The sequence below is a fragment of the Manihot esculenta genome, chromosome 12 (assembly GCF_001659605.2).
Source record: "Manihot esculenta cultivar AM560-2 chromosome 12, M.esculenta_v8, whole genome shotgun sequence".
Taxonomy (NCBI): Eukaryota; Viridiplantae; Streptophyta; class Magnoliopsida; order Malpighiales; family Euphorbiaceae; genus Manihot; species Manihot esculenta.
The window spans coordinates 34,994,558-35,021,656 of record NC_035172.2 but is presented as its reverse complement, the minus strand read 5'-3'; the positions used below and the strand labels follow the sequence as shown (position 1 = coordinate 35,021,656).

The 27,099-nt window shown below is 36.8% G+C and overlaps 3 protein-coding genes across 5 annotated transcripts; 2 read left to right on the top strand and 1 right to left on the bottom strand.

Moving 5' to 3' along the window:
* Positions 1–7,963: 7,963 nt before the first annotated feature.
* On the top strand, positions 7,964–9,670 carry LOC110628595 (cytochrome P450 71A1). The gene is made up of 2 exons (XM_021775346.2): positions 7,964–8,894; positions 8,998–9,670. Exons 1-2 carry the CDS (start codon positions 8,013–8,015, stop codon positions 9,601–9,603), a joined length of 1,488 nt encoding a protein of 495 aa, XP_021631038.1. The 5' UTR covers positions 7,964–8,012; the 3' UTR covers positions 9,604–9,670.
* A 392-nt stretch (positions 9,671–10,062) lies between these two features.
* Positions 10,063–21,745, top strand: LOC110628592 (RNA cytidine acetyltransferase 1). Of its 3 annotated transcripts, XM_021775339.2 has the most exons (26): positions 10,063–10,435; positions 10,606–10,697; positions 10,889–11,060; positions 11,175–11,297; positions 12,314–12,487; positions 12,761–12,871; positions 12,986–13,119; positions 13,263–13,356; positions 14,064–14,162; positions 14,282–14,418; positions 14,627–14,724; positions 15,341–15,464; positions 15,567–15,654; positions 15,756–15,855; positions 15,933–15,985; positions 16,592–16,768; positions 16,861–16,898; positions 17,849–17,942; positions 18,216–18,395; positions 18,601–18,709; positions 18,794–18,863; positions 18,948–19,101; positions 19,900–20,028; positions 20,366–20,491; positions 20,922–20,987; positions 21,076–21,745. In XM_021775339.2, the coding sequence occupies exons 1-26, from the start codon at positions 10,331–10,333 to the stop codon at positions 21,322–21,324; spliced, it is 3,096 nt and encodes a 1,031-aa protein (XP_021631031.1). In that variant the 5' UTR covers positions 10,063–10,330; the 3' UTR covers positions 21,325–21,745. The 3 variants fall into 3 exon arrangements, with proteins under 3 accessions (XP_021631031.1, XP_021631032.1, XP_021631033.1); XM_021775340.2 differs by lacking the exons at positions 12,986–13,119; positions 13,263–13,356 and having other exon boundaries at positions 10,064–10,435; XM_021775341.2 differs by lacking the exons at positions 12,761–12,871; positions 12,986–13,119; positions 13,263–13,356 and having other exon boundaries at positions 10,064–10,435.
* Positions 21,746–22,909: 1,164 nt separating this feature from the next.
* Positions 22,910–27,099, bottom strand: LOC110628718 (probable ATP synthase 24 kDa subunit, mitochondrial). Its single transcript, XM_021775512.2, has 7 exons — positions 26,943–27,099; positions 26,158–26,251; positions 25,199–25,343; positions 24,544–24,654; positions 24,074–24,220; positions 23,591–23,713; positions 22,910–23,245 (listed from the first exon to the last, which is right to left on the bottom strand). Exons 1-7 carry the CDS (start codon positions 26,979–26,981, stop codon positions 23,182–23,184), a joined length of 723 nt encoding a protein of 240 aa, XP_021631204.1. The 5' UTR covers positions 26,982–27,099; the 3' UTR covers positions 22,910–23,181.

Below are 27,099 nucleotides of genomic sequence, written 5' to 3'. Positions count from 1 at the left end.
CTAGGCTTTCGGTTTAGAAAAGAGGGAGTTCGGCCGCCGAAAGTGTGCGAGTTTCGTCTCTGGACGAGACCTTCGGCCGCCGAAGGTGCCGCCGAACATGCATGAGTTTCGTCTCTGGAGAGGGGTTTCAGCCGCCGAACTTGCCGCCGAAAGTGCCCTGTCCAGCTTTCTTTTGCATGTTTTATGTGATTGTTTGGGGATCTTGTAGAGGGTTTTTGGGGAGTTTCTTGGTCCCTCATTTGAGTCCACCTGTGTAGGTACGGACCAGAGGAACCCCAGAGAGCAGCAGTGAGCATTGTTTCAGAACCTGCAGAGTGAGTACAGAGTCAGCCAGAGGTGAGTGGAACTTCTCTTTTCAGAACTAAACTGCTTTGAGCATATGTCATGCATCATAAGATTATAGTAGGATGTTTGCATTAGTTTCACGAAGATGACGCATTGCATAATACGATGTATATGAGGCTGTGGATAGACCAAGGCGACTCCAATAGCCCAAACTCTGTTATAAGACCTGGCCGGGCCAAGCAGCCATCTGTAGGTAAGACCTGACTAGATCAGGCAGCAGAGATAGTAAGACCTGGCTGGGCCAGGCAGGCAGAGTTGTAAGACCTGGCCGGGCCAGGCAGATTGAGGTTGTAAGACCTGGCTAGGCCAGGCATCCTTTCAGTGGGATTTTTGGCGGTCATGTCTATCTCTGAGATGATGTGATGTAGTGCATTCCATGAGATCATGTTTTAAAATTCCGGTTTAGAGTTCTGCTCATTGGGCTTGTATAGCTCATCCCTCTCCCCTATCCCCCAGGTTTGCAGGTTCAGAGTCCAGAGGGAGTCCAGCAGGGTTTGCAAGAAGAAGAGTTATGTAATAGCTAGTGTGGACATGTACATGTAAAGAGATAATGTATAGTGTGTAGCTTTGTGCTTGACTTATAAGAGTTGTAATCCCCTTTTGGTATACACATGATCATTTTATGTATGTTTTCTTTTATTGTTATGCATATGAGAAAACCAGGCTTAACATTATGAGTTGATAGATCAGAAATAGTGCATGCACATGTTAAGCCCTGGAGGAAAGAAAAGTTTGAATGGTTTGACAGAAAATGTATGCTCATGTATGGGATTTCACAGGTACACAGACAGTATAGCAGGCTTACTACGGGTCCCAGCGACCTTAAGTCGATCTGGATCATAGTGCCGGTAGCAGTTCGGTTTCCGGGCTATTACAGATTGGTATCAGAGCCCTAGGTTCACATGGTCGGACCTAGATAGATAGAGTTGGGCTCATAGAGGTTTAGTGGGTCAAGCACAATAGGAAAACATGTCCACTAGGATAGGATGTTAGTCCTGTCTATCTGCTGAGGTGCAATGCCATGATGCATGTGCATTTTTTTTATGTGTTGCTTATGTGCTTTGTTATGTGTTGTTTTCCAGAGAGAGTTAAGATGCGAGGAACTCGTCGATCCGCGAGATTGACTGGAGTCCCACCTAAAAGTGAGGGTACAGCTGCTCGTCCTCCTGCATTGCCAAGGGCAAGGACTCACAGGTCAAGCAGGGAGGGAACGTCAAGAGACCCTAGAAGGTCTTCTGACGAGAGCAGAAGAGGAATAGGCAGAGGGGGAAGATCAGAAGAAGAGAGAGTTGCTATGGAGGAGGATCAGAGTAGAGATGTACGTATGGGTATAGGAAGGTCAGAAAGAAGGATGGACCACTTAGACTTTGTGTCGACTACAGACAGTTGAACAAAGTCACTATCAAAAACAAGTATCCTTTACCCAGGATCGATGATCTATTCGACCAGCTGGCAGGAGCAGGTTGTTTTTCTAAGATAGATCTGAGATCCGGATACCACCAGTTGAAGATCAGGGAAGGAGATGTATCCAAGACTGCTTTCAGAACCAGATATGGGCATTATGAGTTCCTAGTGATGCCGTTCGGGTTGACTAATGCCCCTGCAGCATTTATGGATCTCATGAACAGGGTTTTCAGGGAGTACTTGGATCGTTTTGTGATCGTCTTTATAGATGATATCTTGGTGTACTCCAGGAATGCGGAGGAGTATGCCCAGCATCTGAGGGTAGTTTTGCAAACTTTGAGAGAGCATGGCTTGTATGCCAAGTTCTCCAAGTGCGAGTTCTGGCTAAGGAGCATTGCCTTTTTGGGACATGTAGTATCAGAGGAAGGAATCACAGTAGATCCCAAGAAGGTAGAGGTAGTAGCCAATTGGCCTACACCCACGACAGTGACAGAGATCAAGAGTTTTCTAGGTTTGGCAGGCTACTATTGGAGGTTCGTTTAGGACTTTTCGAAGATAGCTGCTCCTATGACCAGACTGACCAGGAAGAATCAGAAGTTCGTATGGTCAGAGGATTGTGATGAGAGTTTTGAAGAGTTGAAGAGACGGTTGACTTCAGCACCGGTGTTAGCTCTGCCGATCAGTGATGATGATTTCACAGTGTTCTGTGATGCATCCCGAGTGGGATTAGGTTGTGTGTTAATGCAGAATGACAGAGTGATAGCTTATGCTTCTAGACAGCTGAAGAGGCACGAGCTGAACTACCCGACACACGATCTTGAGATGGCAGCTGTTATCTTTGCACTTAAGATGTGGAGGCATTACCTCTATGGGGTAAAGTGTGAGATCTATACGGATCATAAGAGCCTGCAGCACATCTTGAGTCAGAGAGAGTTAAACTTGAGGCAGAGACGGTGGGTAGAATTGCTCAATGATTACGATTGTAAGATCCAGTATCATCCGGGTAAGGCTAATATTGTAGCTGATGCCTTAAGCCGAAAGTCACTTGGCAGTTTATCCCACATTGCAGTAGAGAGAAGACCGGTGGTGAAGGACTTTTATAGACTCATGGATGAAGGGCTACAGTTGCAGTTATCTGGTACAGGTGCATTGATTGCACAGATGAGAGTTACACCTGTGTTTCTAGAGCAAGTGGCTCTGAAACAGCACGAAGATCCTGAGTTAGTGAAGATTGCCAGGACTGTTCAGTCTGGTAACAGTGCAGAGTTCAGATTTGACAGTGAGGGAATTCTTCGTTACGGTAAGAGATTATGTGTACCAGATGATAGCAGTTTGAAGGAAGACATTATGAGGGAAGCTCATAGTGCGAGGTATAGCGTTCACCCTGGAGCCACCAAGATGTATCAAGATCTGAGAAGGGTGTATTGGTGGCCAGCTATGAAGAAGGAAGTGGCACATTTTGTGTCAGCTTGCGAGACATGTCAACGGGTGAAGCTAGAACACTAGAAGCCGGCTGGAATGCTTAACCCACTGCCGATTCCAGAGTGGAAATGGGAGAACATAGTTATGGATTTTGTAGTGGGGTTACCGGCGACGTCCAACAGGCTAGACTCCATATGGGTGATTGTGGACAGACTGACGAAATCTGCTCACTTCATTCCAGTCAGGAGCAACTATTCTGTGGACAAGTTGGCGCAGGTCTATGTAGAAGAGATAGTCAAGCTGCATGGAGTTCCAGTGTCGATAGTATCAGATAGAGGACCGCAGTTCACCTCCAGGTTTTGGCGGAGTCTGCAAGCTGCTATGGGTACAAGATTGGATTTCAGCACTGCTTTCCATCCACAGACAGACGGTCAGTCAGAGAGGACCATCCAGACCATAGAAGATATGCTGAGAATGTGTGTGTTAGACTTTGGCGGTTCTTGGAGGCAGCATCTACCTCTGGTGGAGTTTGCCTACAACAACAGCCATCATGCTAGCATAGGGATGGCTCCTTATGAAGCTCTGTATGGGAGGAAGTGCAGAACACCTGTTTGCTGGGAAGAGGTAGGAGAGAAGGCTCTTGCAGGGCCAGAGTTAGTTGAGATTACCAGCAAGTTAGTGCCTAGGATCAGAGAGAGGATTAGAATAGCTGTAAGCAGGCAGAAAAGCTATGCAGACATCCGTAGGAAGCAGATAGAGTTCCAGGAGGGGGATATGGTATTGCTAAAGGTGTCTCCAATGAAGGGAGTGGTTCGCTTTGGAAAGAAGGGTAAATTGGCTCCACGGTACATAGGTCCCTTTGAGATCTTGCAGAAGATCGGGCCTGTGTCGTATAAGCTGGATTTACCTGCATCCATGGAACGAATTCACCCGGTATTTCATGTTTCTATGTTGAGAAAGTTTGTGTCGGATCCAAGTAAGGTGCTCAGTGAACCGGATGTAGAGATCCTTGGGGATCTCACTTATGTGGAACAGCCAGTGCAGATCATTGACACCCAGATTAGAAAGCTGAGAAACAAGGAGATACCAATGGTGAAAGTCCTGTGGAACCACCACAACCTCGAAGAGTGCACCTGGGAGACACGGGAGTCGATGCTCCAGCAATATCCATATCTGTTTTAAGGTTAGGTTTTTCCCGTTTCTCTATGTTTATGTGTTTCGTTGTTTGAGGAACATTCGGGGACGAATGTTCTTAAGGGGGGGAGAATGTAATACCCGGCTCGAGTCCGGCCTCGGAATTCCTGTAGTCTGGTGGAATCTCGGGTGTCGAAACCCTCGAGAAGGGTAATCCATATGTTTTCTTATGTATTTTTGACTTGTTTTACGGTTTTAAGTATAAAGGAAAATGAGTTTTTGAAAGAAAAGAGCCAAGGGAGAAAATGGCAAGTTCGGCCGCCGAAGGTGACTTTCGGCCGCCGAACCTTGCATGGTTTCGGATTCACGTTTGGCCGCCGAAGGTGGTCTGGCCAGCCACCTATAAAAGGGTGCCAAGTCGGTGGAAGGATGATATTTTGCTTCCATCTTCAGCTAGAGGTGAGTCCAACACCCTCCCTAGTTGACTTTCATGATCTTGCTCAAATCGTGTAAGGTTTTGAAGAGTTTTCATGTGTTTTTGAAGGTTTTGAGAGTTTTGAGCAAAAGAACCAAGTTTTGAAGTTTGGAGAGTTGTGAGGAGATTTCTCCATATCTCCACGTTAGGATCACTTGATCTCTTGTTTGGAAGAGGTAAGTCAAGATCCAGAACCTCTTTTACTAATTTTTGAAGGTTTTCTGGGAGTTGGATGGATAGTATGCATGAATAGGGTTTTGGTTGAGGTTTTGCATGATTTAGTGTTTAAGCATGTTTAAGTGTTGTTTGATATGTTTCTTGGGGTTATAAGTGAGTTTTAGGCCCTTTTATGCATGTTTTATGGTATGTGCTAGTTGGGAGTAGTTGATATGCATGTTGGGTAAGTTTGGAGAAAGGTTTGCATGAAACAGAGCAGGGTTCTGCCCAGCGGGCAAAACCAGGTTCGGCCGCCGAAGGAAGGTTCGGCTGCCGATCCCCTTGTGGAGGCAGTTTCGGCTGCCAAAGCTTGCCCCCGAAAGCTAGGCTTTCGGTTTAGAAAGGGACTTTCGGCCGCCGAAAGAGGGAGTTCAGCCGCCGAAAGTGCATGAGTTTCGTCTCTGGACGAGACCTTCGGCCGCCGAAGGTGCCCCCGAACATGCATGAGTTTCGTCTCTGGAGAGGGGTTTCGGCCGCCGAACCTGCCGCCGAAAGTGCCCTGTCCAGCTTTCTTTTGCATGTTTTATGTGATTGTTTGGGGATCTTGTAGAAGGTTTTTGGGGAGTTTCTTGGTCCCTCATTTGAGTCCACCTGTGTAGGTACGGACCAGAGGAACCCCAGAGAGCAGCAGTGAGCATTGTTTCAGAACCTGCAGAGTGAGTACAGAGTCAGCCAGAGGTGAGTGGAACTTCTCTTTTCAGAACTAAACTGCTTTGAGCATATGTCATGCATCATAAGATTATAGTAGGATGTTTGCATTAGTTTCACGAAGATGACGCATTGCATAATACGATGTATATGAGGCTATGGATAGACCAAGGCTACTCCAATAGTCCAAGCTCTATTATAAGACCTGGCCGGGCCAGGCAGCCATCTGTAGGTAAGACCTGACTAGATCAGGCAGCAGAGATAGTAAGACCTGGTTGGGCCAGGCAGACAGAGTTGTAAGACCTGGCCGGGCCAGGCAGATTGAGGTTGTAAGACCTGGCTAGGCCAGGCATCCTTTCAGTGGGATTTTTGGCGGTCATGTCTATCCCTGAGATGATGTGATGTAGTGCATTCCATGAGATCATGTTTTAAAATTCCGGTTTAGAGTTCTGCTCATTGGGCTTGTATAGCTCATCCCTCTCCTCTATCCCCCAGGTTTGCAGGTTCAGAGTCCAGAGGGAGTCCAGTAGGGTTTGCAAGAAGAACAGTTATGTAATAGCTAGTGTGGACATGTACATGTAAAGAGATAATGTATAGTGTGTAGCTTTGTGCTTGACTTATAAGAGTTGTAATCCCCTTTTGGTATACACATGATCATTTTATGTATGTTTTCTTTTATTGTTATGCATATGAGAAAACTAGACTTAACATTATGAGTTGATAGATCAGAAATAGTGCATGCACAGGTTAAGCCCTGGAGGAAAGAAAAGTTTGAATGGTTTGACAGAAAATGTATGCTCATGTATGGGATTTCACAGGTACACAGACAGTATAGCAGGGTTACTACGGGTCCCGGCGACCTTAAATTGATCTGGATCCTAGTGCCGGTAGCAGTTCGGTTTCCGGGCTGTTACAGTAAAAGTAAAAATAAGGAATAAATAATTGAATTAACAAAAAAAATAATATTATTGTAATAAAAAATATATTTAAGAACTACTTTATTAGTCGAAGAAAATTTTAAGAATGATATTATAATTTACTATTAACATTTTAAAATTTAATTTAATTTTCTTGATTATAGTTGTGAAAAATTAAAAATATTTGATTTTACTATCTAAAATTTAAAGTGTTGGATATAAATATAATTATTGTAAATATTTAAATTTTTTTATTTAATAGCCTTTTTATTTATATGACTAGTTTTAATAGCATACTAGTATATGAATGAATTTATAATATAACTACCATGTATATTAATTCAATTATATAATAACATGTTGAATAAAAAATAAAAAATAAAAATTAGAGAATTACAATTTAATCTTTATAATATGAAAAAACTTATTAATTAATTTATTGATTTTGAAAAATACATTAAAACGTCGATAATATTAAAAGATATCTACTAGTTAAATTTTTCGTTAGTTTTAGCCGTTGAATATTATAAAAAAATCTAAAATATTCGTGATGTGCTAATTAGTAAATTTTTTAAAAAATTAAAATATTAAATAATAAATTTTTAAAATTATAGAGATTAAATAGTAAATATTTAATTACAAAATTAACGTAGAAGTTAACTAATAAACTTTTTAAAATATAAGAGATATTTTAATATATTTTTTAAAATTGAAAGATTAATTAATAATTTTTTTAATATTATAGGAATTAAAAAATAATTTTACCTAAAAATTAATATACATGTTTTACCTTTTTTAATACACATATTAAAAGCTTTTGGATTGTGGGGTATTCTATAATTCTGCAACTATTTTTACTAGTTTAAATGGTAGGACTGCACATGCACATCCTCGATTCATCTTTTCGTTTATTTTTTCTTAATTAATGAAGTGAGGGGCACATTCTTTATAACTGATGTTCTGAAATAACATTTTTGAGAGTGTTTTTTTTTTTCAATTATCCTCAAAATCGTTACTCTATTATTGACTTTTTTTATCACGTAAATTCGTATATACAAATTTAACTTGTTCTCATCTGCTGATTTAATTCCGACTGCTTTCCTACCTTCTATCATATCACACCAGCTGGGTTTTCCTCTAATCAGTGTCATGCCTAATTTGATTACAGGCTGGACGAGACATGTGAGCTTAGTGAATTTTAAGCACACGAGCTGGGTTTTCCTCTAATCAGTGTCATGCCTAATTTGATTACAGACTGGACGAGACATGTGAGCTTAGTGAATTTTACTGAATTTTAAGTCTTTCTTTTAGGCGCAATCTCGATCCGGGTGCTAAAAGTCTTTGTCAATGACCAACTATAAATAAGTGAAAGAATGCATCGAGATTAACATAACTGATGAGTGTTTGAGATCTTTGGTTAAATTCTTTGGTTATTGAGTTCACAAGCAACAATGGTTTCATTTGTCTTCCTTGCATTAGCTGTTCCTGTATTGCTCTTGTTGCTTTTCCAAAATCGCAAAACTAAAACAAATCCTGATTTCCCACCAGGTCCCCGAGCTCTTCCCTTCGTAGGCAACTTGCATCAACTTCATAACTCAGCCTCTTATATCTCTCTATGGAAACTTTCTCAGAAGTACGGACCTCTAATGTCTTTGCGCATGTGCTTTGAACCAGTTCTAGTTGTTTCCTCAGCCAAAATGGCTAAAGAAATAATGAAAACCCATGACCACATTTTTTCTGCCAGGCCATCCAAGCTTAGCCAGCAGAAGTTGTCCTACAATGGCTTAGACTTAGCCTTTGCAGCTTATGGTTCTTATTGGAAAGAGATGAAGAAAATATGTAAAGTTCATCTCTTCAACTCCAATAGAGCCAGAAGTTTCCGTCCCATTAGAGAATCTGAAGTTTCCCATATGCTTGGAGAGATCTGCGGTTTAGTTTCTGCTTCCCAACCTGTAGATATAAATGAGGCTATCATGTCCCTTGCAAATACTATAATCAGTAAGATTACTTTTGGGCAGAGGTACAAGGAAGAAAATAGTAGAATTCAAGCTTTACTTAGAGAAGCTGAGACCCTTTTCACGAGCTTCTTCGTTTCAGACTATTTTCCTCTCCTGGGTTTTGTTGATAAACTCACTGGATTGATCCATCGCTTGGAAAAAAATTTCCAAGAATTTGACATTTTCTATGAAAAGATTATCCAAGAACATCTTGATTATGGTAGATCAGAGCTTGATGATCATTCAGAAGATATTCTTGATGGCCTACTTAAACTCCGGAATGATCCTTCTCTCAAGTTTCAAGTCACCTTTAGTCACATCAAAGCAGTGTTAATGGTTATTATTATATTATTTTTAAATGAAAAAAAAATTATACACTGTTTGAGTTCATTAAATAATACATTTATTTTTATTTTTATTTTTTTTCCAAATGTTGCAGAATATAGTTACTGGAGCAACAGACAATAATGCAGCAGCTGTGATTTGGGCCATGACATTCCTGATGAAGAATCCTACAAAAATGAAGAAAGCTCAAGAAGAAGTCAGAGGTTTATTTGGAAACAAAGGTTTTGTAAATGAAGATGAAGTCCAAAAACTGTCTTATCTGAAAGCTGTGATGAAAGAGACAATGAGATTACAGCCTACACTTCCCATAATCCCAAGAGAAACAACTGAGGATTGCAATTTAGATGGGTTCAAAATCCCAGCTAAAACTACAGTTTATGTGAATGTATATGCAATTGGAAGAGACCCACAAGTTTGGGAAAATGCACAAGAGTTCTGTCCTGAGAGATTCATCAACAGTTCTGTTGACTTGAAAGGACAAAATTTTGAGCTAATCCCATTTGGAGGTGGGAGAAGAATGTGTCCTGGTGTAAGTATAGCACTTGCAACAGTGGAGTTAGCTTTTGCTAATTTGCTTTACAAATTTGATTGGGAGATGCCTTTTGGAATGAGCAATGAAGACTTGGACATGGAAGTGGTACCAGGCCTTACAATGCACAAGAAAAATGCTCTTTGCCTCATGGCTAAGCAGTATATTTGAGAACCTTAAGAATTTTAATTGTGTTTTGCATTATGCTTTAATTAGTAAGTTATTTTCTAGTTTGGTATAATTTATAAATTGTCTTTAGTATTTGCCAGATGTACAAGCATTCTATTCATACCTCTTTAAAGTAGAGTGTTTAGACTGCTATGCTATAACGAATTGGAATTGCACCTCTACTAATAACTTATTAAATTTTAAATACTCTATATTATAGTTAATATCATAGTTAAAATCATGGTTTTAAATTTTAATAATTATTGAGAGGGGAATGCAGATATAAAATAATATAAAAAGAGTACTGCATTTTGTAATATATTTTTATCAACAAGTAATGCAACATAAATATAATAACATTATTATTAAAATCAAATCATATTTTTTTAAGTAAAATAATATAAAAAGAGTACTGCATTTTTTAAAGAGATATGTCTTCCCCCAGTCTCCCTCACTCCTCGGGTCTCAGCAAACGGATCCGGTTCAATAGAACCCGGTTCATAGAATGAACGTCTGCCCTAGCATTGGTTCAGTGGTCGAATTTAACCGCCATCTTATAAAACCCTCGCATAAACCCTAAAAAAACAGAAGAAAACATAACAGAAGCTTAGCAATCAAAGCTCAAAACTCAATAAATCTCCAGAAAGACCTATATAATAATTATTCCGTAAGGCCAAAGCTTAAGCTTCGCTTCCCTTGCTTCCTGAGGTGAAGAGAAAGGAAGAGGAAAATGAGAAAGAAGGTGGACGAGCGGATCAGAACTCTCATTGAAAATGGCGTCAAATTGAGGCACCGTTCTATGTTCGTCATCATTGGTGACAAGTCGCGCGACCAGGCAATCCATTCCTTTGGTTTACTAACTCATCTCCTGCATGTTCCAAGTCTGCCAAATTATGGAGCTTGGAATTTGGTTTTTGTATTGAAAATTTTAAGGGGTTTTGGAAATGTGGATTCCAATTGGTTCTGGGAAATTTATTTACTTGCTAAGATTTTTATTTTATGCAGATTGTGAACCTTCACTACATGCTAAGCAAGGCAGTGGTCAAATCCAGGCCAACTGTCCTATGGTGCTACAAAGACAAACTTGAACTTAGCAGGTTTATTCTTGATCTTTAGAAGTGTTTTTTTGTTGTTTGTTTATTTTTAAAATGTTTTCAAGCCAGAGTCTTTAGGTGCTAAAGTTTTGAATTATAGACGTAGCAATGTTTATGATATAGTTTTTCTTAGTTTTGAAGTTAATTGATAAATGTAATTATTGATAATGATTGGGGTCATTATGGTTGTGTAGTCACAAGAAAAAGAGAGCGAAGCAGATAAAGAAGCTAATGCAGAGGGGACTGTTGGATCCTGAGAAAGTTGATCCTTTTTCACTTTTTGTTGAAACTGGAGGATTAACCTATTGCTTGTACAAAGATTCTGAAAGAATACTTGGAAATACTTTTGGAATGTGCATATTGCAGGTGATTATTTTCCATTTGCTTTTTTTTAGCTTTTGCAAATGCAAATATCTCATAATAACTGTTTATTGTGGTCTCTTCTATTTTGATTATATTGATATGTTTCCTTTATTGTAGGACTTTGAGGCTTTGACTCCAAATCTTTTGGCCAGAACAATAGAGACGGTAGAAGGTGGTGGATTGATTGTCTTGCTGTTACGGTCTCTCTCTTCACTGACCAGTCTTTACACCATGGTCATGGTATAAATTCATATCCAGTGTAGCTAAATAGTTTTTTGTTTGGGCCTTTATTTTATTATTTATATCCAGTCTTTACTTATATACTTTCTACTATTATTTTTTAGGTCTATTTGTATATTTATTTTATCCAAATGACTTTGAAATGTTGTCTTTGGATAATACCTAAAAAATTCTGAACCTTATAAAAGGGAGAAATACTAAAAGGAAATTCTCAATGAATTAAGCTTCCTGTAGAATTTTGTTCTGCTACACACAGTTGACTTGGTAGACAAAATTTCCATCTTGTATGTGCAAGTTCATATTTAAGTTCTCATCTTTTCACTTTTTTGCTTGTTATGTTATGGAGTGGTCGACCAGTAGTTGCATAGTTGAGCATGCTTGAGATATGAAACTATGTTGGTGTTGAAGAATGCATCTCTTACAATTTTACTGGTGATGAATATCAAATTATAGTTGTGACCATTATAAATCTTATAATTTTGAGATAAGATTCACTAAATGGCATGTTCTTCATAAATCATACTTAAGTACTAATATGGTCTCTAGAATAGGATCTGGTTACAGGACAATTGAGTGGAAAAAATAGAAGGTTGTAGAAGCTCATTAAGAGAGAACTTGAAAATCTCGAGTCTTAGTACTCAACAACTTTTGACAATTTTCAACATGTCTCATTTATTGATTTGTTGAACTTAAATACTAAAGTGCTACAAACAAGGAAGCTGAAAATCATGAACTCAACATGGAGGAATACTCTGCTATAATTAAGAAATTAGGAAAGACCACTACTTAAGTGGGGAACATGGAAAAAACAACTAACTAAGTGGAGAATATGGCAGACTCAATCCACAACCTTGGCAGCAACTCAATCATGTTGCAAAAAAAACAAGAATTTCTCAACTGCCATGTTTAATGGTCTTGGATTTCGATATTTTTCTTTCTGTACGTGTGAATCTCTGCTAACAAGTACTTACTTGAACAATAAGCGTAAATCTTTACTAGAAGTTTGCTTATTGCAGGATGTCCATGATAGGTTTCGTACTGAATCCCACTCTGAGGCTGCTGGGCGCTTCAATGAGCGATTCCTACTATCACTTGCTTCGTGCAAAGCTTGTGTTGTTATGGATGATGAGCTTAATGTTTTACCAATTTCATCTCATATAAGGTCAATTACTCCCGTTCCAGTTAAAGAGGTAACAGTTCTTTTTGTCAATTTTAGAATTGCAGACATGCAGTTAGTGATGTGGAAATATTTCAAAATCCTTTCATTGTGTATTCTTTCATTGTTTATTGTAAATTGCAATTTTCTCCTTTATTATACTATCATGGCCAAGAATTTAAGTGAAGCTTCGTATTGTCTAACCTTTTCTAGTGAGATTTTCTTATTATGATTAGTTGATATCTTTAGTTGATGTATAAAGTATTCAACTTTGCATACTTATTATTTTTTTCCCCCTGGATTGAAGGACGCAGAAGGTCTTTCAGAAGCAGAACGAGACCTGAAGAATTTGAAAGAACAATTGCATGATGATTTTCCTGTTGGTCCTTTGATAAAAAAGTGTTGCACACTAGATCAGGTAGAGCCTTGGCAAGTATCTAGATTTTTGTTCACACACTCTCTATTTTAAACTGATGTGACTGAGACTTAAAGTAGTGTCAATGGCACATAAAAACTTTTTATCTTTGAACAGGGAAAAGCTGTCATCACATTTCTTGATGCAATTTTGGATAAGACACTGCGTAGTACCCTTGCTTTGCTTGCTGCTCGTGGCCGTGGAAAATCTGCTGCACTTGGTTTAGCAGTTTCTGGAGCTATAGCAGCAGGGTAATGTGAATTGTTAAATTCTATACTTTTCATACTTCATGTATGCATGCGAGTGTCTGTTAATTCTTTCTTCTTTTTACTTTTATTTTTAAAATTTACGCTTCACATTACTGTTATTCTAATGAGAAAAATCACCTTTATAGGTATTCAAATATATTTGTAACTGCACCAAGCCCTGAAAACTTGAAAACTTTGTTTGAGTTCATTTGCAAGGGTTTTGATGCACTTGAATATAAGGTACAATTTTCTCCCCCTCATTTTGGAAGGCATGCAATATTCCCTTAATTATACTATGTCATCCATTTACACTCTAATTAACATGCTTTTTCTTTTCTGCAATTTTTACAGTTGCACTTTTCTATTTGATGTGGTCTAAAACCAGCAATATATTATAACCGTGTTTCCTGCTTCTTCAACATATGTAAATTAAGCAATATACTTCATGAATTTCATAACATTGTGATAGCATATCAGTTGACCATGTAATCATTATTCTGTGATCTGACATGTTTACATGTTTTATGATTGATGAAGAAATGGAGCCCATTTGCAGTCCTGTGGGTTGACAATGCAGTTAGCTCAGCTTATAAGTTCAGTGAAAAAGCTATAATCTTTAGCTTTCTGTTTTTAAGGAAATAACAGTTAAAATTTTCCTTTTGAAGGAATTACCATTTAGCATACCTTGCAGAAAATAACATCTATTTCTAACCATCTATGTTTTGTGCTATGAATATCCGGATTTTGTTCAGCTTTTTTGTTAAGAGAACTTCTTTTCTTCTTGTTCTGTTCTTTTTAATAAATATTTTAGGTGTATACCTGTCCTGTTTTAATATGACATTCCCATTTTTTTTAATTTGGACTGCCATGAAAATGTCAATTATCTATTCTTTATCATAATCTTATATTGCATAATTTTTTTTTTGGTTTCTTTTTCTTTTTTGCAGGAACATATTGATTATGATATTGTGAAAAGTGCAAATCCTGAATTCAAGAAAGCAACTGTGCGGATTAATATCTATAAACAGCACAGACAAACAATTCAGGTTAGATGTAAATGGATGTCTCGTGCAAAGCGATGTGTACTTTCCTATATCTTGTTCGTGCACGAGCATATCTCCACACGTGCTTAATTGCTTATATTTTTGTGTTGTTTTTTTTACAGTATATACAGCCACATGAACATCAAAAGCTCTCCCAAGTGGAACTACTGGTGGTTGATGAAGCAGCTGCCATTCCATTGCCGGTTGTGAAGTCCCTGCTGGGTCCATACCTGGTCTTCCTTTCATCTACTGTGAATGGGTATGTTATTGATTTGCATTTTGGAGTATCATTTTTCACATGAAACAATCAACCTCCCAGTTAGAGCTGATTGCTCGTATGTCCATTTCCAACCATGTTATTTGTTTTCATTTCTCAAAAGCATGTTTGATGCACTACTTGAGTTTAGGAAGTCTAGTTCATTAAGTTTCTTCACATTCATTTATTATATTGGCTTTCACATTTCAAGATATGAAGGTACTGGCCGGTCTTTGTCGCTAAAACTTCTGCAGCAACTGGAGGATCAAAGCCACATGACTGCCAAGAATGTGGAGGGTTCTATTTCAGGTATATCTGGTCTTCACATGGCTTTGATATCTCTATGAATCAATAGTATGAAAGAAAACCTTATGTTAATGTTCTTTTTTCTGAATGGATAGTCACTCTGATAAGCGTATTGCTTGTTATAAGATCAACTTTGTTTTATATGGCACATCTATGTGCACATTAAATGGTGTGGGAAAATGCTAGTCTTTTGATCTAAATGCTTAAAAGTTCAACTTCAACCTAATTGCTTATTTGAGAGTATAACTTGGAACCTCTCCACGAATATAATGGGTATTCTTTTCTTCCTAGACATTTGGTTAATTAGGAATTTATTTGGCTTTCTTATTTGCTCAATCTCTTTAAATGAAATTGGTAACAAAGAGTACAGTATTTAGAATGAATAAGATAATTGATCCATCATTGAACTGTATGCTTAGGCTAATAAGAGGGCTAATCAAAATTTTCTGTAATGAACTATCATTTGTATGTGCTCTCTTTGCCCCTGTTTTTATAATCCCTGGATAGCACACTACTAAGAGTTGTTTTCTTTTGCAATCTTTGGTAGTTAACAATTTATTTACCTGTATAGATTAATTGTTTGAAGAACTTTTTGAGTTCACCATTGAGTTGCCTGCAGGTCGTCTTTTCAAAAAGATAGAGCTCAGTGAGTCTATCAGATATGCTTCTGGTGATCCAATTGAATCCTGGCTTAATGCTTTGCTTTGCTTGGATGTTGCAAATTCCATTCCCAGTATCAGCAGGTTGGTATGCTGAAAACAGCCTCCATCATCTCCATAAAGACCCTATATAAAATCATTTTATATTCTATTCCCTTTGTTGATGCAATTCTTTTCTGGAGTTAGATTACCTCCTCCCAGTGAGTGTGATCTCTATTATGTTAATCGGGATACACTTTTTTCCTATCACAAAGACAGCGAGTTGTTTTTGCAGGTAAAAAATACTTTATGATTTAATATTTTCCTAGTATTATTATTGTTAAGTATTGTGATACAAATTGGATGACTACTTCTCATCTGTCTTAATTCGTGCAGAGAATGATGGCATTATATGTTGCATCTCACTATAAAAATTCTCCTAATGATTTACAACTAATGGCTGATGCTCCTGCACATCATTTGTTTGTGTTACTTGGTATGTACTTTCCCTTTGAGCTGATTTTATTTGATTATTCAGTGTGAAAACAGTGTTCATGAGTCTCATATGTGCAGGCCCCGTTGATGAGTCAAAAAATAAACTTCCTGACATCTTGTGTGTCATTCAGGTAACCTAGCAAAGACAGCTCAAGTGTTTCTATCTGTTGCTACAATATGTTTTATGTTGATTCTGGAGTAAAATGACCAATATTCAGCATGACCATTTGCCTCCTTTATGATTGTGATTTTGCAATTTGCATATTTTATAAAATCTCCTTCTTGCATTTCACATGGTTTCTTTCGATTAATTTGATTTACGTAATCCACTGTTATTGTATTTTGTTATCTAATGGTAAATTTCCTCAACCAAAGAAATTAGTTCCTCTTGTTGTTGTTATCTCAACGAGGATGTTTGTTTCATCTACATGTTTACCTTCTATGCTCATCAGAGATCTAACTCAGCTTCTACTTTGCTATATGCTCTTCTGTAAGACTGTAACTCATTGTTTTCCTTGGACTTTCATTTTTCCTCAGAACTTACCAGGCATATTTAGTCAGCTTGTGTCCTGCACTCCAGATAGACACTTAGATAGGCCCTTCATTTCATTTTCTTAGACTTGATTTCGTGCCTAATTTCTTGAACCACAGGAAACAATCTCCACAGTCTTTAGTCATTAGAAAAATAGTATATATATGATTCTGATTCTAATATCACTTGGGTAATTCGTTGACAGGTCAGCCTTGAAGGCCAGATTTCTCGTAAATCTGCAATCAAAAGCTTAAGCGATGGCCATCAGCCATTTGGAGATCAAATTCCATGGAAATTCTGTGAGCAATTCCGGGACACAGTTTTTCCCAGCCTTTCAGGTGCTCGTGTTGTACGCATTGCCACCCATCCAAGTGCCATGAGGGTAATTCTTTATTCCATACATTCCAAATTATTATTATTTTTTTATCTTGAATCTTGTCATGCATTGTAATACTTTCTGGGGAGTAAATGCAGCTTGGATACGCTTCTGCTGCGATGGAACTCTTAACAAGGTATGTGCAACTTTAACTTCCTTCTAACCTTGTCACTTTGTCAATACTAGATGTCAAAATGGACCCTGTTAGTATGTTAAGCTATTTGTGGCAAGATGAATTCTTTGCAATGGGTTGGTAGAGGAAATATGATTGAAGTCAACAAACAATTAATTCAGTGGTTTTTCTTTGTTAATTATGTTAAATGCAAAATTTCCTCTAAAAGCTTAGCTTGTTGAGTGTGGGCCATCGTCATACTTGACACTTGCAAGTGAAGGCCCAATTATGTAATGTTCATAGCCGGTAAATGGGCTGTTAAATGCACAGAAATTAGTTGAATCTAGATGATTATGGCAGATGCAAGTGTCCAAAAACATAATGTTCTATAGAGGCCTTATGCCCTCATTGGAATGTGGATCAATTGCTTCCTAGAAATAGTGCCTGTGGTTAGAATTGTTTGACATGTCTATGGTGCTCAAAATCTTTGCCAGGTTTTCAATAACCCACTGTGCCACAAGTATGGAACCATTCTGAAAGATATTTACTGGCAGTAAACCTGACCTTTTTCTTTGTAATCAATAAGCACATTCTTGACTGATAAGTGATGATCCCAGAAATTGAGGCTAAAGATAAAGGCTAACATTATTAATTGAAAATTTTTAGAAGGCTGAGTCAAGTTCACTTACCAACACAAACAGTGGAGAAGCAGTGATCACATGATAGAGAAATTGATATATGGTTGCACACTTTGACCCCCAGATAAAATGTAGAATATCAAAAAAACGCATACTATCATAGCCCTCATGCATTAAATGGTTTTATCGATCTGATGATACAATCTCATCCATTATTCTATGAAGAGACATCCAAAAAGTGCAACAAGTGTGATAAATCAACATATTGTATGTGCTGTTTAGCTTTGACCATGATATGACGGTTCTAAGGGGGAATTATAATTTAACTGTGTATAGGTACTATGAAGGACAATTGACTCCTATTTCTGAAGTGGATTTTGAAAACAATGAGGACTCCCCCCAAATTAGAGTTACAGAAGCTGCAGAGCAGGTTCATTCAAAGAACCCAGCATGATTTCGTAATTGTTTGAAGAATTATATTTTTTGGGAGCAGCGTGATTTCATAATTGTTTGATGAACTACGTTTTCCATAAACTCTTCAATTTATTCTTGGAATAAATTCTTTCATAAGTACTTTCCACTTCCTGCCTTTCATTCTGCATGTGGCTCTGTTTATCATACATCAGCAACTCCCACATTTTCTTTCGTTGTATGTGGGTGTGGATTCATATGCTTCTATCATACATTCATACTATTCTAACAGGTTTCATTGCTAGAAGAGAATATAAAACCAAGGACAGACCTTCCACATTTGCTAGTACATCTTCGTGAACGACGAGCTGAAAAGCTTCACTACCTTGGTGTCTCTTTTGGGCTTACTTTGGACCTTTTTCGCTTTTGGAGGAAACATAAATTTGCTCCGTTCTACATTGGCCAAATTCCAGTAATGCAACTTACTTTTGGTTATCTTGTTCAATTGCTCTCTCTTAGATGATTGTACAAATATTCTTTGACTTGGTGTATTGAAGAACAAGTTTGTTCTGGCAAAAAAAAAAACAAAAGAACAAGTTTGTAAATTTAATTTTCGCCCTTTTTCTCCTGTCAATCACCGGGTCACCCCCTGACCTCCCCTTTTTGTCTTTGAATAGAGTACTGTAACTGGTGAGCACACATGTATGGTCCTGAAACCACTAAACAGTGAAGAAATTGAAGTCAATGGATCAGATGATTGGGGATTTTTCGGTCCATTTTACCAAGGTTAGTCCTATTTTGCATTTTGGCCTCCCGCTCACCCCAACCTTCTCTAATCCATGTATCTTAGCTTAATTCTCAACTCCTCAGATTTCAAGCTAAGGTTTGCTAGATTGCTGGAATCTAGTTTCCGAACAATGGAATATAAGCTTGCTATGAGGTTAGAATTGGAACTTTATCTACTAGTAAGTTTTTTGCTTTAGTTATTAGTTATGCTTATTCTCACTCGTTTCAAATCTTTTAGTGTCCTTGATCCCAAGATCAACTATGCGGATACAGATGCAGGAACTGCATTATCTACCCCAGAAGGATTTTGGAGGTCACTTAAATTTGATCTGTCACCATATGATATGGAACGGCTGAAAGTGTATACTGAAAATCTTGCTGATTTTCATTTGGTAAGATGTTGATATGATTATTACTACTGTTCACAATTTCTTTTGAAACAATAAGTGCCATAATTAAGGTCCAGCGTTGCTGACAATTCCTTGAAGCCGTGAAACTTTTGGGTTTCCCGATGACTTTTGGAAATGGCATTTTTCCAAGTCATCTGGTATTCCAAATCATAAAGCTTTTTTTTCCCCCTTTTTTTGGTGCAAATGGTACTCGATGCAATATATTCCTCATCTTTTGTTTTCTGACTATAAATTGTATATTTATAGGATAAAGATAATGCAAAATGTTTCAATGGAGAAGTAATGGCATGGTCACTAGCTTCAAGCTAACGGACTAACTATTTCAATCCTATGCATAGCACATGTGTCTTTAAATACTGGAGTGAGTCTTTAAGGGGGAATTTTGGATTTTCATGTTGGTTATACAAATCCAGTAGTTTCTCTATTGTATTTGGGACTTTTATGGTATAAATATGTTGTGTAAGTTTGCATATTGGGCGACTGGAAACTTAGTAATGTTATCTTTCCTAATTCTTCACTATTAAATATGTGTTTGAAATACTTCTTCCTATTCTTTTACTGTCTTTGAAGAAGCTCAATAATGAATTATCATCTTAGATTCCAATACTTTCACCATCTCATCTGTGCAGAACATATCAGATTTCAAAGATAGAGATCTTTTATTTGCAATGTAATTAAATTAGAGTAATTCAACTATGTTCAGAGATTTTTCGAGCACTTCTGCCATCAATTTCGTAATTATAAGATGTGTATTTGATTTTCTTGCTACCTTTCTTTCAGATATTAGACATTGTTCCAATCCTTGCTCGTCTGTATTTTCAAGGGAAGCTTCCTATTACAATGTCATATGTTCAGGCTTCTGTTTTGCTATGCATTGGTTTGCAGCATCAGAACATCACATATATGGAGGTTTGGTTCTCAACTTATCGCTTATATATAATTTATCACATGCATAAATGCATGTGCACATAGTGAAACTCACTTGGGCACATACATGGGAACTTGATGGATGTGGAGTTTCTAGACCTCTATGAGCATCATGTTTCTTTTGAGAAAAGTTGATTACAAACTGCTTATTACTCAGAATCTACTTTGGTCCAAGGCTCATGGACCAAAACCTTCAGCTTCTAAAATGTATCAAATGGCGGTGGTTGACCTGTGAAGTTCTTTTTGTTTTCTTTTACTTGTTTTGTACTCAAGCAGTTGGAGTTGGAGACTTGACTTTCCCATTGGTTTGTTATTGCAGGACCAAATGAAGTTGGAAAGAACACAGATTTTGTCTCTTTTTATAAAGGTTATGAAGAAGTTCCATAAATATCTTTATGGCATTGCGACCAATGAGATTGAATCAACCTTACCCCGATTAAAAGAGGTAAGCTCAGCAAAACCCAAACCTTGCACGCCAGAATGAAGAATGTTTAGAGATGCATGTAACAGTTTGGGTACATAGCTACATAACCTGTCATTAGTAAGGTGATGTTGGATGTGTTGCTATATCAAGCAACACGTAGAGCAAAAGCTTGACCGGATACCTCAATATATAAGTAGCATTTTTAGTATGTATGACCAAAGTAGACATCATTAAGATGCATGTCAATAGAATTGAATCAAGAAGCTATCTGGGCATATACATTCACAATGACAGGCAACTTGCTTCGAGTAACAAGATTTATCTTTACCATACTGCATTCAACCCTTTTCTGAAGAGCTGTGTTATTCTGTCCTTTTCTTCCTTGAATTTTTAATTGATGGCATGAATGTTATGCGATCTTCCAAACTTCCCTTTTGTTTTTTTAATTCAGAGAACGCTGGAACCTCACAGCATCTCTGTAGAGGATGATCTCAATGAAGCAGCAAAGCAAGTTGAGGTACGCTCCATTTATTTTAGCTTTCTTTTTCCTTTGCTTAATCAAGTTATCCCTTTGTTTGTTTTTCTGAGTGCTGAACTGACTCTAGGATGGGATGAAAACCAAGATGGAGGGTATGCTGAATCCTGAGCTTCTCCAACAGTATGCCATAGTTGACAGAGAAGGTGATTTTGAGAATGCATTGAGAAGTGGTGGAAAGATAACCTCAGGTGGCCTTATTAGTGTGAAGTCGAGTAAAACTAAAGTGGAAAAACATGGAAAGCACGACGGTCATAAGAGTGGGAAAAAGCGGAAAGGGGATAACAGCTCCAAATCAAATAAAAAGAGTAAATCTTAATCATCAAGCATAATATGATATTATGAGAATTCTATTCATTCTTGAAAGCCTCGTGTAAGGTAGGAAGGGTAGATGCCTGCTGCATTTAATGATATTGTTATGCTGCAACCACTCCATGACTTGTTTACCGAAGGTGGTGCAGAAAATTTTGGAACCAAAGGCTTAGTAACCCACATAGCTTCTTGTTATTGTAAGTAAAAATGCAGATGCATGTGGTTGAAAAAATTCTATACCTGTTTGTTGATTAGTGAGATGTCTCTGGTTATGTAAGTCTGACTGCGGTCACCAATTTTGTTCAGCTGAGCTATTCATACACTTGTGTTGAATTTGCAGACTTGGGTGGCCAATTGTTGAAGTGTTGTGGGTTTTTTAATATATATTCGACTCCAATTGAAAATTGAATTGAGACGTCAGTTTTATCGAGTTAAAAGTTCAAATGTAATGTCGAAGTTATCACTCAAGTGTAAACTTTCAACAAAATTATTTGATACAATGTTTGAATATTTTAATTTTATAAGTAATCAATTATGTTTAAATTGTTTGGTTTGAGGTTAATTTATGCATGATAATTATCCACTTATGAAAAATTATTTTGCATTGAATAGTTATTCGTCAGTCAGAATTTTAAACGTTATCGTTATTATATTAAATAGTTATTTTCCGGATGTCTACCTTTTATCAAAATTTAAAGCTTATAATTGGTTATTATTTCTTTAGTCAAGTTTTTTTTTATTTTTCTTTGAGATTTCTGATATATTTAGTTCATATTGTTTTATTATTTTTAATAATAAATTTTATTTTTAAAATACATAGTAAATGGGATATTTTAAGTTTAAAAAGGAGAATTAATTTATATTTTAGGAGGAAACAAGTGGAGAATTATATATGAATTTCCAAAATACAGGTTTCAGCGTGGGTGAAAAATAGAGAAGTGTTTCGAATCGGAAGTGCATCCCACCATTGAAAGCTTACCTGCTTCTGCTTGTCCTCTAGAGAAGTTCCAAGATAGAAAAGAAAATATGGAAAGTGGTAGAAAGCATTTGGATTAAAAATAAGACTAGAAACTTAAACAGAATGAGATGTAATATCTAATTTCAGATACAAGAAACCATTCAAACGACAGTAAAAAGGACGATCCATGGACGATAGAAGGGGCAGAGACAAAGGCCTAGCGCCTTGGGAAGTGGAGAGGGAGATAGAACTACAAGAAATGCACATGCAGACTTAACTGATTATCATCTAAACCCACTCTACAAATCAAAGTTAACGGAGCCTAAAATTGAAATTTACATAATACTGATTTAGGTGTAGTTCATTTCACTTTAATAACATTCAAATATTAATTTTCTTAATTTCCATTTTTTCAAAAAAAAATTATTTCAATTTATAACAGAACTGTAATCTGATTCGAAATTTATATTAATCTAAATTAGTTTTAAAATGCCTGCCGTTCTGAACCGGCCATTAACCAGAATTATCAAGGGGTGCATACTGCAGCAAACGCAGGGCAAACAATTGGAATAAGCAATTGAAATTTGACACTAAAGAAGCACACAAGCAGAGTATCTGGCATTCGCCCAGAAAATAGCAAGAAACAAAGTGAATATTAAATGTTAAAAGAGAACTACTGCCCGAGTATATCATTTCATAGCAGAAGCAGCGCACATCATATTTCCAGCTCTTCGTTTCGATTAAATTGAATACAAAATAGCAGAACAATATCTACTCAGTTGCTGCAGTCGTAACTGCAAATATAAGATCGGTCCTTTTATTATCATGCAAAACAGATGAGACAAGTCTCCACATCCTATGCAGGTTTGTCAGACCCAATATCAAATCAACAACTGCTGCACTTTCTCAAAGGAAGTTCCGGATGTCCAAAGATTTCACGTCCACCATTTGCTCGTCCTTGAATTCTTCCCTGAAAACAGCAAAACATCATACATCAATACCACACTTAACATTCAACTTTTTCTACCTACAACATATCCAACCCACATTAAAATGCCCAATGCTCCTACTAACACATCAACAGACTTCATCTCTATAATTTTCATTCAGAAAAGTATAAAATCAAGCTTCTAATATTTGGAATCTCAACATTACTGCTTGATAGAGACATAGTGACATGTCTATGCTTGGCAAGGAACTCTTGTTTTTTTTACAAGTCAAATACTGTCATAGGGCCATCAGCTCCATCCCCACCTATCTACAAAATCAGAGGCTGATTATAGCAAATATCATGAGCAAGGCACCAATAGAATACCTCTTCTTTTGGGTTTCCATGGCCTCCAGAGCATCCTTCTTCAGCTCCTCCAATTGTGCTTTTGCAATTTTGAGTTCTAACTCTTCTTCATACTTAGGAAGATCTTCTTTTCGAATTCCAAGCCTGATAAAATGAATAACAAAGATTTGAAACTCAACACAAGGAAAACTAATTTCTGGCAACAACACAACTCTAAATAGAACCCAAAAGTATAACAGCATTCATTAGCATGATATCACCGGGAAATGACGTAAAATGAACAGACAACTCATTGAGTTAGCACTCAACACTACTAAATTATATACAGAATACAAAACTTTAGCAGTTGGTAATTGCATATCAATGTTCATAGTTATAGAGACTAGTCCTATTTTTCCAGTCTTCCAGGAAAGATAAAGCAAGCTCAGTGGGTCCAAGCAAGGCTTATCATACTACAACATAATCACAAAACCCAACAAGAACCCATTGCTAAATGACTCTTACTTCTTATTAACTTTATCAAACTCTGTCATTAGAAGAGCCATTCCTTTCTTATCACTCCTCATAAGAGGTTTCTTGATTTCCTTTTCAACTTTCTCTAAAGCATCCATCATCATAGCTTCTGCACCAAGTTCATCAGTGAGACCTCTCCTGCAGTAGCAAAAGCCCACATTTATACATAAACAAATGGTAAATGAAATATTTTATGTTGGAGAATATAACTTCCAGTTTTGCTACAAAGCAAAGCAATTAAACCAAAATAAAATAATAATAATTAGCTAATACCAAATGCCTATATGTAGCCATGAAATGGAACATTTTCTACCTTCATAAACATGATATGCTGGAAAAAATTGTTAACTATGAACACTAACATCAATGACACACAAGCATATACATGAAGCCTAAATTGCAACATCAATAATAACCAGTACAGGACAGGCAGGCAGCAATTAAGAAAGAATGATACATACTTAATTCGTATCTCCTTCAAAGTCAATAAATATGTCCGAGCATCTGGAATATCCTTAGTTCGCGACTCAATAGTGTATTTTATTCTCTGTGACTCAGAGTACAAATCAGCCCTGCAGGAAATACAATGTTTAACCATCTCATCATGTATCTAAGCCATTGAAGTACAGGCAATGCCTAATTCTGTACAAGAAGGAAAAGATCCATATCATTTAACTTGATAAAAGGAAAATCATTATACATAGTACATACTTCAGGAGAAGTTATATAATAGCAGAAGCCAAAGACGGACAAAAAAACATTAGGCAGAATGTAAACATGGAGATGTTACATCTAAATCTGTCTCCAATTGAATATTCTGATGGCATGTAAATCTTGAATATTTTATAATAAAGGACAACAATAACATATTGATGAACTACAAAAAAAAGGAAAGAAAAAATAAAGGTAGGAATTAGAAGTAAGGTCTTGCGCTTGTATACAAAATACACTTCTTGCTGTATAGAATTAAACAATGGTTCAAGGGTGCTAAATATAGGAATATTATATTTCAAAGGAAAGCCAAGAAAATAAATAATATGCATTTTAGTTTAATTTTAATTTTTTACATTGAAATAGAGAGGGTAAGAATAAAAATTAAGGGAAAAATTTGGTTACTTTTCTCTAATTGTCTTCATGACCTTAGCATATTGATTTACAGCAGCTGAGTCATCAGGATCTATGGTGATCTTCTCCTTCCTAAGTATTCCAATTGCTGTCTCAAATTTCTTCTTGACATCCAGAAAGATGTTCTTTAGCATCTCTTTGCAGCTCAAAGACAAATAATTTATCAGTAAATTATCAAAAATCATCAAAGCATGCTTTTGGAAATAAATGCACCCACAAAGATGTAATAGACAATCATGTATCCATCAAAGAATGAAGACGAGCACATGTCTTACTCTTTTCCTAAATAATAAAGGTATACTTATTAGCATATGGGCCAACATAAAATAATCTTTAACATCAGCATCTACAGTAAGATTCCATCAACTGGGCATCTCTAACAAATGAAACCAAAAGCAAATAAATAAGAAAAACATTCACCTTAATAGCTGATCTTCAATAACCTAGCTCAGCGATGCAAATGTGCAGCATGTAAACAAAGCATACTTGATGCAACGAAACACAAAAAGGGAATCCAATTTCATGCAAAAATATATTTGTAAAGGTAGAGCAGTCAAAAGCACAATGCATTCTTTGTGCTAGGCACCATATCACCTAGGAACAAATGCAACTGGACATGTACACCAATACAAACTAAAATGTGTGTTTTTCAAAATGTTATAGAAGTTATAGCAAGTTACAAATGAAGCATACATTAAAAATGTCTAAAAAATATACAAAAATAGTGAAGACTTAATCTTTAGAAAAATAATAATAATAATAACAATAATATTAATAGGCGGTTGTACAAGTTCGAAATCTATGCAGCAGACAGTTTAAATTTCATTAATTCCAACATAACAAATTGGAAATACTGGCAATCATAAGATACAAAACTTTAACATTTCATATCACATTTTCAATATGACACAAGCCATATTAATACTAATGACATATTCACATTTACTAACCATCTCCCTTAAGAGCTGGAGGATCAGCCTTTTTGGCAAAATAACGGACTGGAATAACACGCTCCTGCTGCAGAATGACTCGACTTCCATACAGCTGCATAATTCAGCAGATAAAAAAAAAAGAATAACTAGGGTAACCAAATCCAAATTAAGAAGATAAATCATAGTGGTAAACATAAATCACTGTTCTTCCCCACAAGGAGAAAAGCAATTTAATACAACCCCATCAATCATTCTTATGTTGCATACTATTTGTCATATCGATTAAGCTAAGAATGGCAGTGAAGAAGACGATAAAACCATAATAAAAACTTGGATGGACCCAATTCAATCTTCACAGGATCGAAGCATGGAACCATGGTTACAACGAAAAAACTATGCATTTAGGAATTACTTCCATTTTACACGTTAAATACAGCATCTTCAGAGCCACTCATATAAAAAGTTTACAAACTCTCATGTAAATACAATTAATCCCAAATTATATGGGTAGACCAACAATACCAATACACGTAATCAGATTCATTTCCATCTTTAATCTAGTAAAAACAAAATCCAAAATTCAAAATGACAACAATAACATTGTAGGACGCAGTCACTTTGACTTAGATTCGGCATTTCTTTTAGTTCCACTAATTTTTTCCTTGGGCTGCCATCATTTTCTCGGGAACCAAACGAAGTACAAAGGAATAAAAAACAATCACTACTAATCCACGGAAATGAGCTTATGCTTCAATGAACAAAGGGATGAAAACATGGATAAGGATAACTCGATCTGGAAATACCTGTTTGGATCTGGAGAGAAGACGGGAAGGGAACGCCATGATCGTAGCTTAGTAGGTTTTCTTCTCTTGTTTTCGATTTTTATATTCGCTAGGGCTTGGGTCCTCGTTTTTGAGGCATCTATTTATCCCTCTGTTGCAGTGTGAGGGAGACTGCTTT

What these genes read in the sequence shown, in the direction of transcription:
- LOC110628592 (XM_021775339.2), top strand. Translation starts at nt 10,331, where the DNA reads ATGAGAAAGAAGGTGGACGAGCGGATCAGAACTCTCATTGAAAATGGC. An exon ending in AGCACAGACAAACAATTCAG is followed by an intron (nt 14,163 to 14,281) that starts GTTAGATGTAAA and finishes TTTTTTTTACAG; the next exon opens with TATATACAGCCACATGAACA. An exon ending in TCTACATTGGCCAAATTCCA is followed by an intron (nt 18,396 to 18,600) that starts GTAATGCAACTT and finishes GTCTTTGAATAG; the next exon opens with AGTACTGTAACTGGTGAGCA.
- LOC110628595 (XM_021775346.2), top strand. Translation starts at nt 8,013, where the DNA reads ATGGTTTCATTTGTCTTCCTTGCATTAGCTGTTCCTGTATTGCTCTTG. An exon ending in ACATCAAAGCAGTGTTAATG is followed by an intron (nt 8,895 to 8,997) that starts GTTATTATTATA and finishes CAAATGTTGCAG; the next exon opens with AATATAGTTACTGGAGCAAC.
- LOC110628718 (XM_021775512.2), bottom strand. Translation starts at nt 26,981, where the DNA reads ATGGCGTTCCCTTCCCGTCTTCTCTCCAGATCCAAACAG. An exon ending in TTGAAGGAGATACGAATTAA is followed by an intron (nt 24,221 to 24,543) that starts GTATGTATCATT and finishes TTGCTACTGCAG; the next exon opens with GAGAGGTCTCACTGATGAAC. An exon ending in ATGGAAACCCAAAAGAAGAG is followed by an intron (nt 23,246 to 23,590) that starts GTATTCTATTGG and finishes TGCTGTTTTCAG; the next exon opens with GGAAGAATTCAAGGACGAGC.